Here is a 14,235-nt window from a genome sequence, read left to right as displayed (position 1 = left end):
AAAACAAAGTAATCTACATTTCTGTGCCCAGAATTGAATTGCACACAAACCACCAGAAAAGATTGTTGAGAAAATTGCTGTTCTGTGTGATATAAACTGAAAAAGTCATAGGAATATAAAAGGGACGATTACTATGAGCCAGAATAGTTAGAAAAGTGTTCTGTGAGAGTCTAGTCCTGGGTCTTACAGGTGATATAGGACCTGGACTGATGGAGAGATGAAGGCAGGTAAAAAGAGTAGATACCAAGTACATACAAAATGGAGGGAGATACACACACACACACACACACACAATCAAAAGGGAGCCAAGTCACCTAACAGGCATTGCTTCAGCCCAAGAACTATCCTGGGTGAAGTACACAGACACTGGTGCAAATTCTTCCTTGTTCAGCCTCAGAGATCCTGCAAGTATCTAAATAATGCCACTTCCCCAGGTGAAGGCTTCCCAACATGATGGTAATTATAATAAGTCATACAAAACAGAACCTCAACCCGATCTGAAAAACCTCCCTTTCCTTGGATTTGTCCACCTGTTTCCTCGGTTCCTCTGAGGCAAATTCACCCACAGTCATCTCGTCTAAGCTGAGGAAAGAAAGGCCAAAGGAGGTGGAATGCTTTCCACTTGGCTGTACCTGGAGGACTTGAGATGAGAAGTAAGGGTGTTAATGCCTGATCCCAATCTTCCCACTGGGTGACACTTCTCTGACAGCCCAGCACCTCGGTGACCTCTCAGTACCCAACTTCACAGACATCCCTACTTCTACTCTCTAGGAGGCCATCCTCTCTTCCAGAACTCAGCAAACCAAAGGTTTCAAATTGTTGTCTTTGCTCTGAGCTGGCCTCGTGGTCCTTTTACCAAATACAGTATTGGTGTTCCCTCCAAAAAATGACAAAGAGAGGAGTTTGATTTCATTTACGAGTGATCGACCCTCATAGTTACGTCTTACGTGATGCTAGGATTTAAAGGTTGCAGGGATGGGGAAAAGTGTATAGTCCAAAATACCCTTGAAAAGCCCTTAGGAAGACTCAGAAGTGGACTTATTATCTCCCAGTGGGCCTAAAAACAGCTTACTTCCTCCAACACTGGGACAGATCACTAGTTCTTTGAGCGTCAGGTGAAGTGGCTTGCTTATGTATAGAAGTTACAGCTTCCCCCCAAAAATTACACACATTTTTTTAAAATATAAGATTCATAATCCATTTGGAGAGTCAGTGATACCATGAAAGCTGTCTGAAACAGGAGACTGAAACAGATGGAGAGAAAACCCGACTTCCACCTACTGCAGCCCAGCGCAGGGGCAGGCCAAATCATCCAGTGCACCACGAGCACAGTACTCTCAGTACATTTATGGTTGAAGCCATGTACACAAGATGTAAACTTCACTGCATATATTAACAGATGTTCAGACTAAAAGGCCTTAGTATAGGGACTTCCCTGGAGGCGTAGTGGTTAAGAATCCGCCTGCCAATGCAGGGGGCACAGGTTCGAGCCCTGGTCTGGTAAGATCCCACATGCTGTGGAGCAGCTAAGCCCGTGCACCACAACTAATGAGCCTGCGCTCTACAGCCCGTGAGCCACAGCTACTGAGCCCGCGAGCTGCAACTGCTGAAGCCCGCACACCTAGAGCCCGTGCTCCGCAACAAGAGAAGCCACCGCAATGAGAAGCCTGATCACCGCTAAGAAGAGTAGCCCCCGCTCGCTGCAACTAGAGAAAGCCCGCGCGCAGCAACGAAGGCCCAACGCAGCCAAAAATAAATAATTAAAATAAAATAAATAAATGAAAAGAAAAAAAAAGGCCTTAGTATAACCAAATCTGTGTAGAGTAAAATTTCTGGCTAGGAACTTTCTAATATGCTGTTGGCTGGCTAGGTCCAGGACAAGATCTACCGTCTGAAGGAGAGAAAAAGAGTCTTTTGAGCTGCAAGCAAAACAGCTAAAACGGAAAAGAAAGATCAAACAGTTATACGTGCACACAGTTCAGTTTTCCAATTAGAAAGGAAGGGATGTTTTAATTAGCTAATATCTAAAATATCAGTTCTTTCCTGTGAAAACTGGGAAGCAACAGGACATTCAGAGAGCAGAAGAAACTGCGCTTACACAAAGTTTCACTGGCGCCAGCGAGCTGAGTCATGAGCCCCAAAGGTCACTTCACCATAACTGCTGAGCGGCATCTGCCCCCAGCTTCACGTTCCTGCCTGCCACCCCCATCAGTGGCGCTCTGCTCTCGGAATCACCTTTGCTAACCTAAGTCTCTGCGGGGTGCCTCCTCCACCACCGGACCCTTAAGCATTTGCTGGTCGGTTCGGTGCTCTATTCACTACATCTGAACAAAGTACGGTTACAGTAAAATGCCAGCCATCCTTTAAGGCCATATTCTCTGATGTGTCATCAGCCACCTTCTCTTTTTCTTGTCTTTTTTTTTCCTACACATACTCTATTTGGGCCGTCTAAGGTCAAAACCATCATCTAAATCCTTAAGTCACCATACCTTCAGCTCTGACTCCTGAGCCTGAACCAATATTTCCAACTGCCACCTGGAAATCCCAAAGGCACCTTTAAACCAGCAAATCCAAACCTCACCTCTTCTCCACTAATCCCCCACCCCCCACCCCGACCTCCTGCAGCCCTGCTGTTAGCTCAGGGCTCACCAGTGATACAGAGGGTTCTACACTGGCGGCTCGGGACCAATTCTGACCATCCCCTCCCTCCTCTCCCCAAGCCCTAATGACTCTTTCTTGAAATGTTTATTAACTGTGCCCTCTTCTTTCCGGGCTCAGCCTGCATTTGGTCCTCGTCCTCTCTCTCCAGGTTACTGCAGAGGATTCCTGACCGGAGCCCTCCTTCCGATCCTTTGTCCCCTCGGTCCCACCTGGCCTGGCGCCTGTCCGTGTGCACGCAGGCCAGCCATGGAAACCCTCTGGGGCTCGTGGGACCTCCAGGTGAGGTCAACACCTCAGCAGTGGCAACACCAGAGCCTTGCAGCCTTGGCCCCTGGCTATCTTTCCAGCAGTGCCGCACAACTGCCTCCCTGAACCTAAAGGTTATGATTTTCTAGTTACATCACTCCTCACTGCTGGCAAATGTGTCAGTTGGATCACACTGTTCACTGGCCTGAGAACTCCCTTCCAGCCTCCACAGGTGAACACGTGCAGAGTCACCTGCCCCGTGAAGATTTCCCAGGTTCCCCAGGCAGAACAAGTCCTCCCCCAACTCAGCTCCATGCTTCCCGGAGCCGCGGTGCATGCATTTTCTCGTCTGGTGTGCTCCTCCACCTCTGCATCCTCGGCGTGCAGCACGTAAGAGGTGCTCAACCAACGCTCGCTGAAGGAATGTGTGGATCAGAGAAGAGGAAGGGAAATCGCAACGCAGAGTGTGGCAGAAAGAAAAACAGAATCAGAAATTAGAAGCGGCGAAAGCAGAGAGCAGCAGATTCTTGGGAAGAGGGCCCGTGGCTGAGGCAGGTGTGTTCTGAGACTGGGGTGTTCGTAGCAGGGCAAGAACGCGAGGCTCCTGGTGTCTCGCTGGGCTCAGCAGCCGCCGGAGCTAAGGAGCCTCCAGTCCGTATGCATGCGAACGATGGAAAAGGTCCCCCAGCAGGTGCCTGTCCCTCCACCCCTAGGAGGACAGGGCACCGCAATGCAGTCACAGCTGGTGAGGGGCTGGGTGCATCGTCCCCAGTAAGTGCAGGAAGTTGGGGAGCGCACTAGTATCACAGTGTGTGAAGGAGATAAACAGGTTATCGTACAATTTTAAATTTTAAAAAGCAAATTAAGAGCTTCCCTGGTGGCTCAGTGGTTAAGAATCCTCCTGCCAATGCAGGGGACAAGGGTTCAAGCCCTGGTCCGGGAAGATCCCACATGCCGCGGAGCAACTAAGCCCGTGCGCCACAACTACTGAGCTCACGTGCTGCAACTACTTAAGCCCTCGCGCCTAGAGCCCATGCTCCGCAACAAGAGAAGCCACCGCAATGAGAAGCCCGCAAACCGCAATGAAGAGTAGCCCCCGCTCGCCGCAACTAGAGGAAGCCCGGGTGCAGCAGCAAGGGCCCAACGCAGGCAAAAATAAATAAATAAATAATTTTAAAAAAAACCTCAAATTAAATTAAAAGGTTGAGACAGCTGCATGTATGGTGAGGCCACTAAAGGTGGCTGTTCTCTTGCTCTCTGTACTTCCCCTGCCCAGCCAGTGCCTGCTTCACCTACATCTTAGGCACATGAGTGATCTTCCTATATACTTGCCTCAGGCCCCAGCTAGTGACTGTTCTTATCAAAGGGGTAGTGAGGGGTGTGCCCCCTACTGGTTTCCCTGGTAACTAATGAGCCTACCTGAGGTCAATTGCCCTGTAACTGGTAATCTCCCACTCTCCCTGATAGCGAAGACTGCCACCATGTCCTGCCCGCTGTCAGCCACACATTGTGGGGTGTCACTCCAGGACCCTGCTTCACATGTGTAAGATCCCCCATCCATTAAACTACTGATGTCTCTGTTGCTGAGTCCAGGCTCTTTCTTCAGTCTTGAAGCTGGGCAAGCACAGGGCTTGTAGGCCTGCGGGGTGCAGCCCAACACTGTACCCTTGTTTACTTAGAAAATTATCCTCCATAATGGTGCCTTCCCTGGTGCCCACAAGATGACCGAGCTTCCACCGTAATAAGGGTTTTGTTATGATGCACAAAGAGAGCACAGGATTAGCAATTAGAAGAAGGAAGTTCTGGCACCAGTTCTGTCACTCATTAGTGCCGTGACCCCGCTCCACTCATAGATCTCAATTTTACAGAAGAGGAAACCAAGGCTTGGAGCAGTTTTACAACACCTGTTACCTGCTTGCCATCCACAAAGGATGTTCGAGGGACTGAGAGAGGATTTGAATGAAAGGATATGAAAACTGCAAAGCATGACACAATGCTTGAACTACTGACTAGTAATTTCACATGATCTATAGTTTTAACCAGTTCTAGTTTGGTGGTTACCTAATGTTTATTGCTATTTCTGCAATCCTGTTTCCATGGATAAAAGGTAACACATCAAATAAGCATCTTTAACAAACTATATAACTTAAGTAACTAATTTTCCTTAAACAAGTTATAAAATATAAACCTATGAAAGTGTTTTAACTATATAGTAAATATGAAAAAGTGTCGTGTCAGGATTTTACCTCTAGAAATGCAAGAATTTTAGTTATAAACACCAATTTTGATTTTCCATAGAAAATTTAAAAGTAAACACTTAAAAATCAAATGATAAAACATGTTTTGAGTAGACACCTCTCATAACTATGAGACAGGTTTTATAATTATGCCCAATTTATAGATGACGAAACCAAGGCACAGAGAAGTTAAGGAGGTCTCCAAGGCCACAGAGCAAGCCAAATGGTAGAGCCAGCATTCAAATCAAGCAGTCTATCCTAAAGTGTGTGCTTTTTGGCACCAGATTGTTCTATTACTGTCTCAAGTGCGTTTGTAAACAGGCCATTGTGTTCTGGAAAACTGGGTCTCCCCCCACCCACCATCTCTGTGCTCCTGTAGCATTCTGGGTTTACTTCTATGAAGTTACACTGTTTACTAATCAGCTCCCTTACCAGCCTATGAGCTTTCTGAAAGCAAGCACCATGTATCCAGATCTTCTTCATGTCCGGCCAGCAGTGAGTTCTGAGTGTAAGGGCAGTGTTTGCCTACAGTTAACACCATACTAATGGCTGGGGAATGGTTTTTAAAGAAACATTAAAGCAATACTAACAACAGCAAAAAAAGCTTCATGGGGTGAAATATTTTGAAAGCTTTCTTACCTCCTCCTCCTCCTCGCCCACTCCTGGAGAACTGGCCTTACTTAAGGGATTAGGATCCTCCCACTAGATGGCCTGAGGTAGTTTACAAAGGTCCTGCTCACACTACTTCATGAAATTCTCACAATTCTGAGAGCTGAAGAACAGTTAACAGCATTCACATTTTGCAAATGAAGAATCTGAGGCTCACAGAGGTTAGGAGACTTGTCCAAAGTCGCTGAAAAGCTAAGGGGCAAGTTGGGAATAGAACCTGGATCTCTGAACTCCAAGTCCAGCGTGCTCTCTCCCCTGGACCATAATTATCACCCATCTATCTGACAATCGTACTAGAGAAGATGATCTAGCCCTGATCTGGCTTCAACCTGTCAGAAGGAGCCGTCTGATTCACGGTGAAGAACAAGATTCTGTTGCCCCGTGGCCTGAGCTCCTAAGGCATAGGGTAGCCTTGCCACTCTGTCTGGTCTCCCCACCTCCAATCTTTTCCTGGCCATGGATATTGTCTGCAGGATGCTACTCAATCTTCTGTTCCAAAGTATAGCTGCGTTTCAGTGCTTCTGTTTGTTGCTGCCGTTGTTTTAAACGCTGTTCTCTAGCATTCTACAGACTTACCTGAACTCACTTGTCCTGTGATACTGGATAGAGTGCCTGGCTAATGATTTAGGAAGGCTACTACTGTTCTTTGACCTGTGGGTGCCACTCTTCAAGAATTCTGCCAGCTAACTGAACCGTAACTTTTTCCATACCGTGGTGATATTTCATTCCTTCTTAGCAAAAGTCACTTTCATTTGTTATGCCAAACATCTTTCTTTATAAAGTGCAAATTATTTTCCAAAATAAAATAATCCAATTGTTTATTTTCTGAATACCGTTTGAACTCTTCAGATGTCAACCAATTTTAGTTCATTTATCCAGATCTCACCAAGAAGAAATATTCAGTAAAAGTCTTTTTAAAATAGAAGTATTTTACTATTTATCAACAATTATAATAGAAACGAGCTTCTACATTTGAATAAGTTAGTCTTGCCAATTATGAATATTTAACACTAGGAAAATAATACCAATCATAAACCTGGATCAATTCTTCCAGATTATTTTTAATCAATATTCATCTACCACAGAATTGCCTTGTGATCCAGTATCTTAAATTGAGAAAAAGTACAGTATAAATGGTTTCTTCCTCATCCCTAAAAGAAGAAATATTGTTTAATTATCTTCTGAGAGAGCTTGTTTTAGAAATAAAAACCCAGTATAAAAAAGTATTAATTTGAAGTAATGAGTAATCATAAATATATTTACATGTTCAGTAATATGTCTAAATATATCTTTCTTAAAATACCATTGACCATCAAAAAAACTGTAAAGTAATATTGGTTAACTGCTAGGAAAATACTATGAAACATGCAAATCTCCACAGTCTTAAATAATGCAAAAATTTAATAGGCTTTACTAAAGTTACACTAAAATATTAGCTACAAGTTTATTACACAAATACAAAGGCACACCCTTGTACAAGGCCAACTAGGAATCAATGACAGCAATTCTGCTTTCCTAAGTCAAATACAGTAAAGGTTCCAGTCGAACTTTTAAGGTCCTCAAACTGTTTATAAATAATCTCATTCAGGGAAGTAAAGAATAGGTAGAATATTCATAAATTTATAGATGGAAAACAGATACAAAAAGAGTAGTGACTTTTCCCAAGGTCATAAGGTTACAAAGTAAAGGACTAAAAATGGGAACAAAATATCATTAACTTGACAGTCAATGATACAGTCTTTCCAAAGACCTCTTTCTCTTTTATGCGAGCATCCCCAAAGTGGGCTGCAAATGAGCTGCTAGGACTGAATTTTGGAGGGTAAACTAGGTGGATGGTAAACATCTTAAAAAGGTCAAGAATATTGAACCAGTCAAAGATCAAAATAAATAACTTTTCATTGCTTGTTCAGTTTACAAGTACTTGTTAAGTAAAGCAAGTGAGAATTTTCAAAGGAGAGCAATCATCTGTCAGAAGAGAAGAAGCTAATTTTACTTTATCTGCATCAGGGTTGTGTTCACTCCAAGTAATTTCTCAGGCAGTTTTACAATTATTCTTATTTTCCTTCGTAAATGAGAAACTGATTTACTCTAGAGCATAATTTTCAGAATCACATCAGGATGAATTTTAATCATCCATCAGGATAAGTTTGGGGCCATAAGGATAACTATGTAACATATTATAGAGGATCAGGACTGGTTAAATGAGAATGTATTTTAATATTCAAAATGTTAAATTTTCAAATACACAATGGGACATAGTGAATACGAACAGTTAAAACCCTTGTCCCACTCAAAATCTTTTGTGGGAGCTGCTAAAAAGGAGATCAGTTGGCTTTTCTGAGTTTTAGTCTTTCTTCCTGCCTCTGTTCATTCTCTTATGGAGGTAAAGCAAGAAGTTTAAAATGTAAAGAAAAAGAAGAGAAGCACAAGGGATGGATAACAAGTTTAAGCTCCAGAGTGACGAGTCACCACCTAAAAAGGAACAAAATGGGCCCATGGCACTGCTACAGTCAAAAACCATACTGTTCACCCATACCTTACTTCAAGTTCTTTTGTTTTACAAGCAATACCTATCCCTATGCATACTCCAATACCTGCATTATATAGGTATTGTTTCATCCTCACCAGTAGGTGATGTATTTATTTTACAACAAGTCTTCTAGTGTTAAGTCTCCAGTCACTAGAGCCAACTTAGATACTTCAGATACTATTTGGTAGTGGAGTTATGAAACAGAGCCAAATGGATTAGGCAAGCATAGAGTCTACAAAGCAATTAAACAACCGAACCAAGCCAAGCACAGATTGCCTAATTCTTAGTCAAAAGTTGACTTGCTGGGCCTAGATTCCTAAATGGGAATATGGCTATACAGAAACTCTCCCACTTAGAACTTCTACAGACCTGTGAAGTGGGGCACAAACATGGAAACATAGTAATATGTACTTTTTTTTTTTTTGGCCGTGCCATGCAGCTTACAGGATCTTAGTTCCCTGACCGGGGATCAAACCTGAACAGAGAAAGCAAAAGCATGGAGTCCTAATCACTGGACCACCAGGGAAGTCCCAGTCATATGTACTTATTATCTGGTCTTATATCAAAAAGGACAGTAGAAGTTGGTCATATTTTTAAGAAGAGGAAAAAAAGAAGACAGAAGAGATGAATCTGCGGTTCTTGATGACTACTATACCCAGAGTTCAAGACAGGTGACCACATAAGGCAACGGTGGAATACACAGTGACCATTATGAGTGAGAGAATGAAACCAGGAATGACAAGTGGGATATCCATTCCTATCTATGTTAAGGTTTAAGTACTAGAACCTGGGAAAAGTCTCAGCCCATTGCCAGGCTACACATAAGTCAGAGGGAGTTCAGTGAACAAAGTGATTAGAAGAGTTTGAAAAGACAAAAAGAAAGCTTACCCTTGATGTAGCTGTATATATACAAACTAATATACATAAATATTCTACAAACCTATAAACGGGCTTCCCTGGTGGCGCAGTGGTTGAGAATCTGCCTGCTAATGCAGGCGACACGGGTTCGAGCCCTGGTCTGGGAGGATCCCACATGCCACGGAGCAACTAGGCCCGTGAGCCACAACTACTGAGCCTGTGCTCCGCAACAAGAGAGGCCGCGATAGTGAGAGGCCCGCGCACCGCGATGAAGAATGGCCCTCGCTTGCCACAACTAGAGAAAGCCCTTGCACAGAAACGAAGACCCAACACAGCAAAAATAAATAAATTAATTAATAAACTTCTACCCCCAACATAAAAAAAAAACTATCAATGAACATAGACAGGTATAAAATAAAAACAGGAACCTCAAACATTACGTTTTGAATTATTTTCCTTGGATTCAGAGGGTTTGGATAATCACCTAATCTGTATATTCATTTACAGGACCGTAGATGGTTAGGGCAGGCCAACAAACGTCTAATTTATAAGAGTCCTAAATTCCTTGGGAGAAATGATAACGGGGACTTTGGAACTAACTGATGGTTCACGCCACCAAGACACTAAAATTATGACTTTCAAAAGGAAAGACAGGGCTTCCCTGGTGGCGCAGTGGTTGAGAGTCCGCCTGCCGATGCAGGGGATACGGGTTCGTGCCCCGGTCCGGGAAGATCCCACATGCCGTGGAGCGGCTGTGCCCGTGAGCCATGACCGCTGAGCCTGCGCGTCCGGAGCCTGTGCTCCGCAACGGGAGAGGCCACAACAGTGAGAGGCCCGCGTACCGCAAAAAGAAAAAAAAAAGTAAAGACAAAGGTTGCCCTGAATTGGCAGGGGACGGAGGGAAGACTAGAGTATCAGAGGCAGCACCAGAATATAAAAAATGGACATGTAACACCTTAAGTGCAAGCACCTAGGCTTGGAAGACATTTGATTCGGGAAGAAATATTTCTCACATGACACTAGGTGGTGCCACTCCAAGGCCCTCTGGCCCAGGGCAGCCCCTAGGTAAGAGTTTTCTAAATTCCGGACAGGAGAGGAAGGAAAGGATGCTGAGCAGTGGAAGGGAGCAATGCTGCAGGGTTAGGATGAATGCAGAAGCCACTTAGCAGCCCAGGGCATTTCAGAGTGACTGAAAGAATTCTAATCTCCAGCGAGGATGCCCTGACCAGTGCGGCATCAGAGTTGGAGAGTGGGCACTGGCAAGGGCAAGAGCTGTGTAACTAGCGGAGAAGAGACAGACACCCGGGGGAAAGGACAAAGGGCCCATGTGCAGGCCCAGACACAACAACGCTGGCTGGTGACTCCAGCTGAAATACTCCTGGGATTCTCACCTAAGTCCTCATCCCCAAGAGCTGTCACGGTCATCTCTCCTCAACATAACGTTCAGAATTGGGGAAACAATGACTACCCCAAAGACTAAAGCCGGAAGTGTGTCCCCGATAACGACTTCCTGCAACTCTGGGTTAAAAGTCCGGCTTCAAACATGTTAAGTAAACCATGCTCCCTAACCCATGATGATGAAGAATGCACAGGCGGCGTGAAGTCAATGGAAGTCCACAGTACCAGGTATCCAGACCCATGACCAGCAGGGCCACGGAAGGGGTGTTAAGGGTTACTCCAGAAGCCCAACATCTATGATCATCAAAAGGCACCTGACAACTTCATTTTTTGTGCATGCAAACAATAACAAAGGCTTTTATAATGTTGGCTTTCCTAAAACTCATAAATATTTCAAAGAAATTATAGTGAAACCTGGCTACATTTTTTTATATTTGCACCAGAGTGCTTTTAATTTTGAAGTCCAAGTAAGTAAACAGACAGCTAAGAGATTTAATACGTTGTCTTACTTAGATCTGACCAATTTAGAAAGTAAATACTCTCCCAAGCAAGTGTTTAACTGACAACTTAGAGTTGAGAATTTCTAAGTGGTTCATTGAAAAAGACAAAACAAGGCACAATCTGTACTTAATTTTTCAAAGATAAACACCTCTTCAAAGTCTAACCTACGTCTACTTCTGATAATTAGCAAATCAATCAGGATCTTACCTGATCAGCCTTAAGTTAGCATTTAAGTACTCCCACATCTTCAATACCCGACTACAATCAATGATGCAGTAAGCCTTAGTACTTAAACATTTATTTGCATGAACTGCAGGAAATAACGGCTAATGCAGCTCCTATTGTGTACCAGAAGCAAATTTTTAGTTGGAAGAAATTAATGTAGTTATGGGTCTGTTCCTGCTCAAAACTTAGAATTATTTAAGAATTAAAATGCTGTTACCACCCTATATTCAATGAAACATACATCTCAGTCTTCCCCTTTTTTAAGCTTAATACACAACTGCAATATGAATACAAATGCAACTTTTAAAAACTCTCTAAAAATAAGAATAAATTCCTATAGCTTAAAGAAACAACATTGTAACAATATGCTTAAAACCGGTCATTGAAAGTAGGATCCACAAGTGCATCTTACGCAGCCTTTTTCTTTTTTTTCAAAGTGGCTTAAGTTTCGGTTTAGGAAAAGTTCACAGGTAACATTTGCAGGAGTGCTAAATATTTATGTCCTGAGCAAAATGACTGAACTTTACGGTCATTATTACCACCTTGTTATCTGCAGCAGCAGAACACAAATTTAGAGGGCAAGTTAACAGATTTCGATGACTCAAGTTCGTTTAAAACACAGAACAAAAGTCACCTTGGCACACAGATAATGAAATCAGTCTTGCGTTTCTCAGTTCTGGGCTCCCTGAGACGTGGGGAGATGCTCGCCAACGTTATCGAGGCGTGAGGATACCAGGCGTTCTGTTTTGTTTTGAAAGACCTTTCAAAAGCAGGAAAGTGAGTGGGGACGAACTCCCCGGGCCGCAACCCTCTCTCTCGGACGCACCTACCTGGCTGGGCGTTTGCCGCCGGGGCCTCGGCGCTGCGCGCGGAACCGCCCGAGGAGCTGTCAGCGGCCGCGGAGCCTCGGGAGCTGCGGCGGCTCCGCGCGCCCACACCACGGCGGCCCCGGAGGCAGCGGCGACCCCGGAGCTCGCAGCCGGCAGTCCCACGGTGCCCCCCGCCGCCCTCCGCTCCCTCGCCGCGGCCTAGCGCCGCCCGCCCGCCCTTCTCACCTGCGCGGCTGCGGCGCCGCTCCCGCCGGCGGTCGCTCTCGTAGAAGCCCAGTGTCTCCGTGTGCTGAGGCGCCGGCGGGGGCCCGTGACCGCCGCCGCCCGGCTGCTCCGCCTCTCCGCGGCCTTCCCTCTCCGGGATGTCGGCGCCGCCGCCGCCGCCTTCTCTCTGGGCGGTCGCGTCGCCGACGCCCGCCATGTTCCGAGCACAACAAACCTTCCCCACCGCCTCCCTGCAGCCTCCCGCCCGGCCTCCGCCTCCGGCCGGCCCCCTTCCCGCCTCGCCCCGCCCCTCGGTGGAGCCCGGGCCGCCGCTGCCACCACGATCCGCGGTCCGCCGGCCGGCGCGCGCCATTAGCGTCAGCTGCGCGTGAGAGGCCGCAGCCGTCACGGCCGCCGCCATCTTCTTCCTGCCGTCGCCGTAGCGCGCGCTGGCTTCCCGCGCTGTGCTGGGCTCGGCCGTCTTGGACCCAGCGGCGGGCTCCATGCAGCCGGGTCGCGCGGCCGGGGAGAGCGAGCGCCTCCGGGGCTCGGGTCGGGGTCCCGGCGGGAGCGGGGCAAGAGCGGAGGCGGCGGCGGCCGGAGGGTTGGCCGAGGCGCCCCGGGGCGGCTGCCGCTGCGCCTGCTGCCCGCTGTCTGCGAGGTGGCCGGCCGCTCGCCCGGGGCCCGTTTTGCAAGCTCGGTGCCCGGAGTGCGCCGGCGCCGCCCGCCCGGTCTTGGCACAGCTCGCGTGGCCGCGGCGCTGAGGGCCCGGCTCCAGATCCCCGACCCCCGCGGGGCCCGGCCCCATAGGTCCGCTCTCTGGGCTCCATCTCCTCTGCATAGTTATGATCACCTGTCACATTCCCTGGCCTCTAGGTTTTTGTTGACAGTTTCCAAAACACTTGGGCAAGGAGGAGCCCGGAGATGCTACCCAACAGGTGGGGGCGCGGAGGAGAAGCGATGGGCTCAGGGACTCAGCCCGAGGAGCAGTGTGCTGTATACGTTTTCCGCGCCCGCGGACAAACTAGATTGTCTTTCGGCATTAGGGTTCGGATACAGCTCTTGGCCGCCGTGGTGCCCTTGCTCCATCACCTGGGCGACCTCTTTACTTGGGGTGACTGTCCTTTGCAGCTCAGGCGTGTGACTCCGCACCGAGGGCGGTGCCGAGACCACCTACGCCGCAGGGCTCCTGGAAGTGAAGATGCTCGGGGAAGGGGCCGGGCACTCCATTTAGGGGGACCGTGACAGATCGAGTTCTCTTCTGCCAACTTCACCTGTACCTCTGGTACCCTTTTGATTCGAAAACGGAAAACTGTAATTTTTCCCTTAGCATTAAGCTGTCTGGAAATTACCCTAGACCTAAACTTGAGAGCCAGATATAAACGGGTGTGAATAGAGCAAAGTCGACCTCGTGTTGATTCACCAAAGACCTTGAGTGTTCTGTTGTCACTAGTGAGTACCTACCTGGTTGCAGACTCACAGTGGGCTATTTTGGGCACCGTGCTGAGGGCAGCCGCCTAACAGTCTAACAGCAGGGTAAGAGACGGGCGAGCGACCAAGATGGACCAAAAAGGCCCCGTAGCTGGGAACTGACCCTCGGCCGCCAGGGAAAGGAGGAACTGATGCCTTTGGAACATCCTTATTCCCTTCATAAAACGGAACAGTTCAGAGGATGACATTTCTAAACATTCCTGTGACCATGAAATTTTCTGTTTTGGTTATATTTGGTCAAAACTGAGTCTTAATTAATCAATCAAAAACAAGTGCTCTGGTCAAATCTTCAGAATCATTTTGAAAATCAAAAGGTACTGAAAATTGTATAGCCTCTAAGATTCCTTTACAGCTCAAATTCTATTATTCTCTGATCTTTTATAGT

General features: G+C 46.7%; 1 protein-coding gene across 1 annotated transcript in view; it reads right to left on the bottom strand.

The window, feature by feature from the left end:
• Positions 1-13,193, bottom strand: part of TAPT1 (transmembrane anterior posterior transformation 1) — a 62,909-nt gene extending 49,716 nt beyond the window's left edge. Inside the window, exon 1 of the mRNA XM_029235390.1 lies at positions 12,381-13,193. Within this exon, the coding sequence (XP_029091223.1) occupies positions 12,381-13,167 (787 nt within the window). The 5' untranslated portion in view covers positions 13,168-13,193. The remainder of the gene's footprint in view (positions 1-12,380) is intronic.
• Positions 13,194-14,235: the final 1,042 nt, after the last annotated feature.

This window comes from Monodon monoceros, unplaced genomic scaffold (genome assembly GCF_005190385.1).
Source record: "Monodon monoceros isolate NGI ecotype Baffin Bay Population unplaced genomic scaffold, NGI_Narwhal_1 Super_Scaffold_20, whole genome shotgun sequence".
Lineage (NCBI taxonomy): Eukaryota > Metazoa > Chordata > Mammalia > Artiodactyla > Monodontidae > Monodon > Monodon monoceros.
The sequence above is the reverse complement of the archived record's forward strand: the minus strand, read 5'-3'. Positions and strand labels throughout refer to the sequence as shown.